General features: G+C 41.2%; 1 protein-coding gene across 2 annotated transcripts in view; it reads left to right on the forward strand.

Annotated features, from left to right (window-relative positions):
- ITPR2 (inositol 1,4,5-trisphosphate receptor type 2) overlaps positions 1-12,254 on the forward strand; it is a 246,663-nt gene that overhangs the window by 176,479 nt on the left and 57,930 nt on the right. For both annotated transcript variants that reach the window (XM_072923748.1, XM_030263492.4), the window contains 2 exons: positions 4,039-4,134; positions 5,303-5,422. In XM_072923748.1, the coding sequence (XP_072779849.1) occupies positions 4,039-4,134; positions 5,303-5,422 (216 nt within the window). The remainder of the gene's footprint in view (positions 1-4,038; positions 4,135-5,302; positions 5,423-12,254) is intronic.

The raw sequence follows: 12,254 nt of genomic DNA on the forward strand, positions 1-12,254 counted from the left end.
ATGCAGAGGGGAGCTCTGCAGCTGTACTGTCTGCCAAGCAGGATAGAATCTGTCCAGGATTATTGCCTTTTCTTGCCTCCCAAATTAAGTATTTCCATTGCAGATGGTCTGTTTCCTCCCCAAACCAGCAAATACTTTGTGGTAGCTGCATTGCATCATATTGGCAATGTATTACATGTCTAATAAAATAATTAATATAGCTATATATCATGTACAATGAAACATTGAATCAACAGTGCCTTACATATGATTTTAATAACTGTAATTATTTTTTGAATGGTAATGTAATTCAGGCCCCCCTCTAGCAAAACACTTAGGCAGACATTTAACTTTGAACATGCAGACAGTTCTTTGAAGTCCAAATTTCAGTCTCTGTAAAGATGTATCTGCATTCACTCCAGTGCCATTTTGATTTGCTATTGTGATGAGGCGAGCAAATGCTTGTAGAACAGCTTTTCTGTGTAGTAACCAAACACAGAGCTTAGAGACACCTCTGCAAAGAGCAGCGTGACCCTGTTCACAGGAGGCTGGCTGTGCTCTGACTGACTCAATTTGCAAAAATTGTGGTGAACGATAGCAGAGGTTCAGACTGTGGAAACTATTCAAATTTTGCACAATCACAAGAGTCATTTGCTTTAGTAGTGATGTCTTGAGGTCATCTTGTCCAAGCCCCCTGCTCAAGCAGTATCAGCTAGAGCAGTTTTCTCAGGATCATGTCTGGCTGAGTATCTCCACAGCTGGAGACTCCACAACCATCCCACTGCTTGATTCCTCTCACAGCATAAAAGTCTTTTCTGGTGTTTAGATAGAATTTCATGGGTGTTTTATTTTGTCTCTTGCTCTCTCACTGGACACTGCTCAGAGGGGTCTGGCACCCTCTTCTGCATTTCTTCCCACCAGGTATTTATACACATTTATAAGATCCATCTAAGGCATCTGTACTCCAGGCTGAACAATCACAACTTTCAGTGGCTCCTTATATAAAAAATGCTCCATTCCCTTCATAATTTTTATGGCTTCTTGCTAGACCCATTCCATTATGTCCATATCACTCTTGTACTGAGTCTGGACACGTTGCTGGGCAAGATGTGATCTCAAGAATGGGACCCAAATTAAGAAGCTGCTGTTTTTGATTTGGAGTGGCAACACATTGAAATAATAAAGCAATGAGTTTACCAGGTGATATTTAACATTTACACTCTGTCAGTGGTTATAGGCAACTTTGAAGTTGCAAATACATAAATTTTCCACAGAATTCAAAGTATACAGGCCCATAAATTTACACTTATAAACAAGCTCAGACACTGTTTTCAGGGAAGATTGTATGTTGAACTTACACCCTCCAACCAAAGGAAAGGCAATGTAGAGTTACTTTTCCCATGCCATCTTAGTTTAGCTTGTTTTGCACTTAGTTTTTGATGTGGCATTTAATTACATCTTCATGGATTATATTTTCCAGTGGACTCCCAAATCATTTAGTGAGCAGACCAGACAGTGTTCACTGAGTTCATAGATGGCCAGTGTTCTATTCTGCTTCCTTTTATTTGGAGTGTGACCCCATGGCCTTCCTTACTGACCAGTGTGTAAGCCCTGACACACAGGAAGAGCTCAATATCTGCCATATCTGTGACAGGATGAAGAGACATTGTCAGTCTAAGGGTACGGAGAATCTTAAGACAAGTGTCTTCTTTTTTCCCCTCATAGCTGTATCTAGTTGCTTCACTCATTAATTTGTTTTTCAAAATTTTTATCAGGAGATGAGATAAGAGCCCAGGTAAAGGTGAAATGAAGAGTAGAAGTGCTTTGGGCTGTGCTGGTTTTTTAGCACTTGGAAACTGATTTTTCACAGTACTAATGTGTTATGAACTTTGTGCCGTGTTTTCCAAGTGATGGATGTCTTTTCCTTACTGATGTTGGGGATTATAAATCAGATTCTAGGCTCTCCAAATATGCAGAAAGTGAGGAATAAGTAGCCAAATAACCATCTCAAATGCCTGCTGTAATTCTATACCGTGACAAGGCACTTCTGCTGAGTCATGACACAAAGTCCTACCTACCCTCTACCTTTCCCAGCTTTCTGGAAGCTGCAGCAGGCAGTCCATCCCCAGGGCTGTCTGCACTGGGAAAGAGCTTCAAAGTCCTCCTCAGCCATCAGTGAGTGGACTGATGCCTTCCTCCTGTTTCGTCCCTTTCCTTTCCTGGGAGCCTCTCATGGCCCCCTCCCTCCTCCTCAGTTTGAGATCCTACCACTACTGACTTGGCCACCACTGTGAGGGAAATCTGCAGCAGAAAAGGAAGCATCCTACTTTTCAGAGCAGCATCTTCTCAGGAATCCTCATCAATATACTGTCCTCTCCCTCCCCCTGTTCTTGTTCACTGTGCATATTAAACTTCTGCAGTGTTGGTCGCAAGGTAAATTTGACCTTTCCCATGGATGGTCCTGATCTGATTTAGAAGCAAAAAGAAAGGGACATGGCAAAACTCATATGGAGTGCTGTTCTCCTTGAGCCAGTCCCAGTTAGGTCTTTTCTTCTCATCTCTTTTTCTTTGTCCTTATCTTATTCCTGTGTTGGCAAGCCCAAGCTCCTCTGTCCTGGCTTCTGTCTCAGCTCCCAGTCTCTTCTCCCAGAAGTTTTGAATTTCCCAGTTACGTACAAATCTTCATTGTAATCTTCTCTCCTTCTATTTACCTTCAGTCTCATCCTTCTGTCCTCCAGTTAGAGGTGTTTAATCCTCAGCCGAACACAGCCCTGAGCAAGCTGCTTTGAGCAGAGGCTGGACTGCTGGAATCTTAGTCCAGAGGGCAGCCTTATGATCCAGCCTGCACATTTTTGTGATTCTGTGCTCACCAAGAATAACCCCTGTGGGCTTTTAGCTGTGAAATTAGTGTGTTTCTGCTCTATAGTACTCAATTTGTAATTTGCAAAATGCTTCTGAGTTGGAAAAGTTTGACTAGGAGACTGCAACTTGTATGATTGTTCTATTGGCCTCTAGTGCTCCATATTTTTAGGTCTATTATCAAAACTTGGGGATACAAAGGCTGCCTAAAACACAAGTTGCTTGAACATGTAGGGAATAACATATTTCTTTTTGCCCTGGTCCCAAAAGCAGCTGAACCCTTTTCCTCTGAAGCTGCCCATGTCAATTGTCTGAGGCACCCCCTCCCTGGAAAAATTTCAGCTGGAGTTGTTGATAATGGCAATAAGCAGCTGAGAATGAAGCTGTAGGGTGGGTTGGCAATTTTCCTGGCCCCTACCTCTTCCCTGGGGACTGTCTCCTGCTTCCAAGTGTTCCAACAGCTCAGTCTATAACAGGGAATGATGGAGATGCTGTGACAGGTCAGCCAAGGCAGCCCTGCTCTGCCAGAAGGCAGCCAAACCTCCAGGACCATTCTTCCTCTCCACTTCACCACAGCTGATTTAACTGGGAGACAGGCAGGTCTCTGAGGCACCACGGGGCTACTGCAGCTAAAGCTCATGCTGTGTAATCCTGAGGAGCCGTCTTGGGGAAAAGCAGCCAGCTGACATAGCAAAGGTTGTCTTTATATATTCCCCCAGGAATATTTAGTAGTGAAACAAAACCTCAGGAGTGCATGAAAACAGTTTATTTTCCAGCCTTTCAAATAATAATCAGTTAGAATTCATAAAAACCAAAGGGGATGGAAACCTGCTTGAATGATAAAACCTTTTGTGTAATATGTTTTGTAATTACCTCTGTTGAGTCTTGTTTTAATAGAAAGCCAAGGCAAAAATTGCTAAGTGGGAAATAAGGAAAGGAAATGAAATTTAATTTCTTATACACAGTCTACGGCAACACTCTGTATTTAAGTCAAATATTTTTCAGTGTCTAAAATTTTCCTTCCAATATAGCGTGCACAGTAAGTGTTTCGGTATGCTGACATTAAAAAAAACCCTATTAAATATGTCAGTAAAATAAAAGATGCAAGTGGTCCTCATAATCTCAATTAAAACAAATGCAAGGGTCATTAATCCATGGAAGAGATTTAAAATTTGCATTAATTTGGTTTTGTATCCCTAGAACAATGCCTCCAAGCTTTTGCTGGCTATTATGGAAAGCAGGCAAGACAGTGAGAATGCGGAAAGAATCCTTTTCAACATGAGACCAAGAGAACTGGTGAGAAAACTTGTGAATATTCATAAATCTTTTGGCTGAAAAAAAAAATCTGTCATTAAAACATTTTTTAAATGATCTGTATCTAAGCTGAGAAGTGGTGGCAGCGTATGGTGGCACAATGTATGAGGATAGTACTAATTCACAAAAAGTACTTTAAAAGGATCAAGCATGCATGATTTCAGTCTTTACGACTTCATTATTTTTATCCGTTCCAAGGACTTTTCTTTAATTGTTTCCTAACTAAATTATCATATTCTGGTAGTCTGTCTTCAAGTGCAGTTTGTCAGGGGTTGGCAAATTGAGCTTGTACAGTTTGTGAAGCAGTGCTAACAGAAATGTGTGTGTAGACATCAAATATATTTAATAGACATGTATGTTATTTATTTATGTCTCATGAACAAAAAGAGTTCCAAGCAGTTGTTGCTGTATTTTGGAACAACCTTGATGTTTATAGAGGTCTCCAGGAACTTTAAATGGGAGGGAAAGCTGGGGAAGTAATTTCCAATACCACTTGACTGTGTAACAACAGAGTCTGAGAAATCTGGGAATTCTTGAGGGGTTCTGGGGAAGAATCTGGGGACATCCTCCCTGCCCTTAGGCAGAGCCCAGTGCCTTCTGGTTTCTGGGAGTCACCACTAAGGTGGCATTCAGCAGGATGAGGCTGTCCCTAGGGTACAGCTGCAGGATCGGGCCTTGTGTGGGGAACCCTATGGTGGTCCTCTAAGAGGCTTTTGAATATTTGGAATTTCCCCAGCACCCTGCCCAGATCTTCCTTTCCTTTTTGGTTTAGGTGTGGTTTTTCCTGTGAAATTGTGCTGCTGCCTGCTCTGGCCAGAAGAAGATCATGGCTGCACTCTAAGTGCTGCACAACACCTGCTGCCATATCTAGACCAGTCTTTAGAAGCATTTGTGAAAATACCTGCTCACAAAGGCTCAGCATTCCTGTTACTTTCTCATAGTTGCTGATGAAAAATGAAGTGGTTTGGAGCTTCATAAATCCTTCAAGCTTTTCTTTATTCAGAAAGCGTTTCTCAGGCTGCTCACTCTTCTTGCAGAACTGCAGGGCACCCATGCAGGCTGGAGCTGAGCAAAGTGGCTCTGTTCAGAGTGATTTTTTTCCCAAGAACCACGTTTATTTCCTCTCTACCTGGCTGGGTTTGTGTTGCAGGTGGATGTGATGAAGAATGCCTACAACCAAGGTCTGGAATGTGACCACGAGGAGGAGAATGGAGATGATGGCATCTCCCCAAAAGATGTTGGCCATAATATCTATATTTTGGCACATCAGGTATGTCTTTGTTTACTTGTTTTGGGACAGCTGCCAGAAAAGCATTACATGGTTAAACTCCACATTGTTACAGGTGGAGTCATGCCCTTCAGGAGTAAGAGAGAAGTAACAATGTGTTTATTGATAAAAACCAAAGTTTGGTAGCAGATGAGGCAGTGGGTTAACAAAGTTCAGTGGCAAGGCACACTTGAATGATTACTGCAGACAGGACAGGCTCAGCCAACACTGTCAGGGTGACCCTCCTGTTGAGTCATGATCTTAAGGAAGGATCCCCTTGCATTCTAAACTCCTTCTCAGAGGAGAGTTTAAATGCAGCTGGATCCAGACTTAGTCCCAGCCTTTCCCAACAGATTGCCTAAAGGTTTATCTGCACATGATCAATCCTTTCTATTATGTAGCCATCAAGCATTCAGAGTTTAGCATGCTCTTAACCACTTACCAGGGAATCCCTCAGTCTTAAGGAGCTTCCTTGAGAGCCATTCCCTGCCCTGAATATGTAGGTCCTCCCACTGAGGAGAAATTTCACACAATTGTTATTTCTGTGAAATAGCAATGTAGAGCAAAACAGTGACTGCTTAAATTTGTCTTCTTTTAACATTAACAGATCATAAATTCATAAATTGTGTTACCATTACTGGTGTATTTTAAATAGTGCCTTCAGTTGTGATACCAAGTGAACTTGATTTCAGAAGATTCCTATTATTTTAGATATATTACTTTGCCAATAATAATAATTGGGCCTTTTCACTGCTTTCACCTTTCAAATTATGCTGTAGTGCCCTCAAGCTTTTTCTGATCACTTTTACTTCTCTACTGGTAAAGATAGAATGTACACTGGAGGTTGTTATTTAATGGACTGTTTATTCTTTGGAGTAGCTGGTGTCAAATATAGTTTCTCTTTCAACTATATTCAGAATATTGAAAAGTTTTTTTTGTAATTGAAAGAGTAAGGACCATGAACTTCTTGGTTATATCATCAATTACAGAATTTGGTATTTCATATAAGGGCCAAATTTTAAAAAAAGGTTTTTCCTTAAGCAAGAAGAAATAAACAGATGGGGATAGGTAGTGTTCCTCATTCATTATGTTTATTAAGTTGTTAAGTTGTTGTTAGGAATTGAATACTCAATGGAAAAAAAAATTAAAAAGGCAATCTATAGTTACAGTAGTGTTATGCAATGTTTCTTTCAAGCAAGAAATGCAGAAAAACAGTTCCTGAGTTATGCTGGTGTGCTCACAGAAGATTTAAATAAGTCAGTATTGTTATTATGTTGTTGGTGGTGTGGTTGACCATGTTCTACTCTCATGCTGTCTGTGGGGCTGTACATAAGATACCCATCAGAGATGACAGTATTTTTAGAAAGCATCTGCAGCTCCTTACCTTGTCTGAATTTACTCCTTGTCAGAATGGTTATAATGAAAAATTAAATGCCTGCCAAATCGAAATGTTGGTATTTTCTGTCTTCTGCCTAGAGTTTGTGTTAAATTACTTAACAGGGTCTATGACATGGAAAATGTGGTTTGGGGGCGTGGAATATAGGCCTAAAGCTTTATATGAGGTGAATGCTGTGGTCATTTTACACAAGAGGTCACTGCCAGGGGCACACCAGCTGGCTGAGGGATAGGTTAAGCTCTGTCCCTAAGTTCATATCCACAGTGCTGGAGAGTTCCATGGTGCCACTCCACAGCTATTCCTGATCCATGGCTGGCGTTTTGGTTGCATAAGGGTGGATATTTTTACAGCAACTTGCTGAGCTTCTTCCTGTTCTGTAAAATTAAATGTCATGATTGGCTGTGTATGCTGTAAAAATATCCATCTTTTTTTACAAAAAAAAAAAAAGAAAAAAAGACTGTTTTCTTTTTCTTGCATTTCTGTAACATAGTACATGTGTTTACAATAGCTTTGCACCCATGTCAAACCCCATATCAAAACAAAGCAATGCAAGGACAGGCAGTCTGGGGCCTTTCTGTGTCCTCTGCTAATGAAATGCTGCAATTCTTGGCACAGACCTGCAGATCTTTGACCCCAAACTCTTTCCATGTGTGCCCTTTTTGCTCGCCCTGGGATGGGCAGGATACAAGCATGGACCCTCCTCAGCAAGGCCATTGTTGCTGGGTTCCTTTGCTGGCTTCAGTCTCCAAACACCCTCTGCTTTGCTGTCAGAGTGACTTTTTGGTGCCTGGACCTTCTGCTTGGCTTAGCTGACCTGATTTACATAATATTTCTTTGTTGTGGCACTTCATCTGACTTACCTTTTTTTCTACAACCAGTGTGGCTCTTCAGTCACTGTCCTTACACTTCCTGGTGACCACTTGCTTCAGTTACAGCTTTTTGGTCCCTCTGTAATAGCAGAATAAAGACTGAGAGTTCCCTTTTTTGCTGTTCCAGCCCTCAAACACAGACAGTTTATTTTGGGGAGCTCTGACTTTCAGTTTTCGTCGTTGCACTCTTCAGGGCAATGCTGGGTTCTGCATTTTGCCACCACTACATCCTTCCTTGCCCTTCCTGTGGTTGATTTTACCAGAAGCAAGAGGCATTCTTGTAAATGTTTGACCCACAGTGCATAGAAAGTTGTACATGTGTCACAAGCAAGGCTGAGATTTCTGTTAGTAAATCTTCCTTACAGCCTCCCAGCCCCTGCCTAAATGTGCTCTTGCACGTGGTGCACACACAGATGTGTGTGGGTATAGCAGCTGTGTCATGCAAGTGATCACACGTCCTCCACATGGTTCTTTGTCCTCTCTTTCCTTTATTTCTTCATCTTCCTCCAGCGTGCCACGTGCCATGGTTCTGCTGCTTCTCCTGCACTGCCCCCAGGCTGTCTGGGCACTGGTGCTCCTCTCTTTTCCTGCTCCTCGATGAGCAGAGGCAAGAAGGGAGGGCCACTGAGAGAAAGCAGAACTGAGCTGTCCATGAGGAGCTGCCCTGAGCTGCAGCCCTGCTCTGCAGCCTGGTTTTGAGGCTTCTTCTAGACCCAGCTCCTCCACAGGTGCTTGTGGAGCAGTGACATGAGTTGGCACTTGAGGTCACATGGAAAAATAAGCCTGTTATTGGTAGGTAGAAAGGGCTCACAATTCTCTTGAAAGTCCATGGAGGAGATTCTGTTTTCTTTGGTTCAAATGTCATGCTCAGAGCCAAGCCTTGACTTTGCTAATTCCTTGCAGTAGTCTTGGGTGAGTGCCAGAGGTGTTTTATGAACAGGGCCATCACCTCTTACACCACTTCTCTTCTAGCCTCAGTCAATAGCCATGGCATTTTTACTGCTGTTCTCTTGAGAGATTGTGTTAGAGCTGGTCACACTTTGCTTTGCAAAGTTAGTAAGGCTGACCACAAAGAGACTTCATCTTGATGTGATGTCCCTGTAGGAAATTACAAAAGCTTTTGACACAGCAGCACAAAAAAAGTTTTATTCTTGTCCTAATCTGCAGAAGCATTAGTCAAGTTTTTAAATGGTTACACAAACAAAGAAATTAGAAAAAGCTAAAGAAATCTCTGGCTTTTCAGATGGCTGCTTGAGCGGGCTGCCTGTTAGTCATAACGAAGTACTTCAGAAGTTTGTAAACTAAAACACAGTACTTCACTGGCAATGTTTCCATGAGGTTCATGATCCCTTTGGTACGCTGTGAAGCAAGATAAAGCAGTGATTATAACTAGAGTTTTCTGTAGACTGCATGCACACACATATATATATGTGTATGTGTGTGCTTCTGTTAACAGAAAATACTTTGGAGTGTTTGTGTTTTTCAGCTCATGCAAACTGTCTAAATCAGGCATGGAGCCCAAGCTGATCCACTGTACCTTCCAGCAGGGGCTTTATTCATGAGGGTCACAAGAATGTGAAATAACTTGACACAGCTTTTTCAGCTTGCAGCATGGCAAGAGTGCACGTTCATCTGCCTGCAGAGCTGTGGAGAGATGTCCTTGATCTGGAAGGATGTGAGTGGTGGGGGAGTAAGGGAGCAAATTGTAACAAAACTTCCAGATTTCCAATGCTCTATAAACTCCTCTGCCTGGTTCCCAAGGCTGTGGCAGGAGTGGAGGGTACAGACACAGCGTGCCACCCCTTTCATGATGCACGTTCTATGCTCTCAGGCTTGCAAAATTTTCTCAGTTTTAAGTTTCTGCTTAAATGCTGTTCGAGAGGGAGCACAGGTCTTGCAACTCCACGATACCTTTGTCACTTCCAGGTAAATAGAAGGTTATTTATTTGGTTGTTTGTTCTCTTTTAATGAGATTAAGCTAAAATATTATTTAAATCTCAACCAAGTAAACTAATATTTATACAATTAACTGGTGCCACCAAGACTTAATGAAAAATATTTCCTCACCCCATAAGGTTAGAAGAATTATCACTGTATGCTATCAGTGCAGTGAAAACAAATCTGAACCAGGTTATCTTCTGACAGACTAACACAGTTGGAAGTGTCTTTCCATTTATAAGTTCTTAAAATAAACCAAGGAAAAAGAGGTAAATCTGCTGTGAACTGTAAGGTTCTCACTGCAGGTGCTGGTAAGGACACACATCTTCCTCTCTGGTGCCAATTTAAATGGACTGAGCAAAATAAGTCACTCAGCCTTATATATTTGTTAGTATATTAATAACAGAATCTTTTTTTTTTTTATCAAACTTGGCAAGCATTATCAAACTAATGTCTTACTGCCATGTTTACTTCATTGCTTAATAGTGTTGACAGATGAAGGGTATTTGCTAACTAGGGAATTAAAATTGCAATAATTGATGGCATGGATTTATAGTTTGGGAGTAGGCATACACTAACAGCTATTTTATAAAAGTTACTATTTTTGACATTTGAGATAGGAGAGGTTTGATAATGAGACTTGGATATGGTACATTCATTAAGGATAAAGCAAAGTCAGTTTAAAAAAATTTAGCTATCCAAATAGGAAAAATTTCTAAGAAGCACAAAGCTTTTTGTTTCTGAGGGTTTCTCTGTAGTCTGTCTTTCTATAGCTTTCATCAGATTTGAGTAGACCCAGGACTGGGACCACCTTTATTTTCCACATCAGTACTGTACCCACAACTGCATGGTTCTGGGACTCTCACATGCTCCAGCAGGACAAAGAAATGACAATAATAATTGTTTCAAAAAAATTTAAAGACTTAATCTTACTTTTTACAAGATTTTTGAGCAGTTAAATTTTATTTGCCCCTTTTTAAGTATGTGGTACTACCTGGTGTTGCAGATGAAGGCACCAAGGCAGAAGCAGGCACAGACAGCAAGTCATGAGCTGTCATGGGAAGCAAATCTGCTTGTTTGATCCCCAGTGCTTTGCTTTGACTGCCACATTGGCTTCTCTCCTATGCTCACTCCATCCCAGCCACTTTGCTAATGTGGAAAGTTGGCATTTATTGGGTAGTGCATAATCACTGAGCACATTAGAACTTCAGAAGTCTTTCAGAGACATGCTAACGTGTGTTTTTCAAATAAACTTTCCCGTGCTGCTACTATTATAGGTTGGTGAGGCAAGAAGAGCTTTCATAAGGTAATGGGTGCAAATGTGTTCGTGTGTGTGAGGGAGGTATTGTAGGGCTTTAAGGGGTTTTTTTGTGGGTGATTATTTTTGGTGTTGCACTTTGGAGCAGTTCCTGGATTTCCTTCACTTTGCTGTATTTTAACTTTTAGATTAGATTAGAATAGATTCACTTAGGCCTTCATCCTTCTTTTCCCTTGAGTATGTGTGTGAATGTATAAAATAAAAGACAATTATTAAAACTTACACTAAAAGGTAGATGTGGATTCTTGTACTTATCCATTTGTCTTGACCTGAATATAATTCAAGCCAGGTCAAGGGTTTCCATGGCAAGACCTGGCTTATGATGCATGCAGATCTTCCATGGTTTAATGTGTGAGGAAACAAGAACACTGTAAATGTGGGCCTCCAAATGTGAACAAGATTACTGCATGGGACTCCTCCAAAGCTTTCTGAACCAAACACTGTCCTGCATAAAGTGTGATTGTGGTCATGCATAAATTCGGGGTGAAATTTGACTTTTTAAAAAGAAATGTTAATGAGGAAGGCAGAAATTAAGTGCTCAGTACCATGCATTGCAAGCACCTTCTCTAAGACACAGCAAAAAGCACCTGAAATGCTGTTTAGGATAGAGAACTGGTGGGACCAGTTACAGCCCAGTAGTCTGCAGTGGGCATAAACTGGCTGAAATTGTAATATCATGGTTATACCATGGAAGTAAGATGAATAGAAGGCATGTGGAAAAGTCTTGCAAGAACACCTTCACCCTTGATAGTAGTGTTGCCATTGCTGGGCCATAACATTTGCCTAAAAGAAATCTCCCTGTCCCTGTGGGTGCTGTGAGTTCCCAGAGCATTTTGCTTTAAAAGATAGCCTCATCCAATTGGGAAACACCTTTGGGCTCAGGCAAGGATCCTCCAGATGAGCTGAGGTCTGGGGAGCTCACTGGTTCAGTAAATTTTTTAAGGTTTTGGAATTCTTTCTGCTCATCCTCAGCCTCAGGTAGTTGCATGCTGTCTTTGCAGAACATTAGGCTGTGCTTAGGCTCTGATGACAAAAATTTTCAGTTGATTATGTTTTGTGAATGAAATGTCTTGGTTCATTTGAGTTTTTACATTGACTAGTACACTCTCAAAAAAAAAAAGTTTTTGTGTATGAGACTAAGATTTTTGGAAAAGAAAACCACTGGCTATATTGATTGCAAATGTGGATGCCTCACATTTTGTGTAGCAATGGCCATTGTCAAATTGTGCAGGTGATGTGGACAAGAAGCACTTGGCAGGTATTGCTAGAGATTGTCCTCCCAAGTACCAGGTGACAAATGGAGAAAAACATTGT

This window comes from Taeniopygia guttata, chromosome 1A, assembly GCF_048771995.1.
Source record: "Taeniopygia guttata chromosome 1A, bTaeGut7.mat, whole genome shotgun sequence".
NCBI lineage: Eukaryota > Metazoa > Chordata > Aves > Passeriformes > Estrildidae > Taeniopygia > Taeniopygia guttata.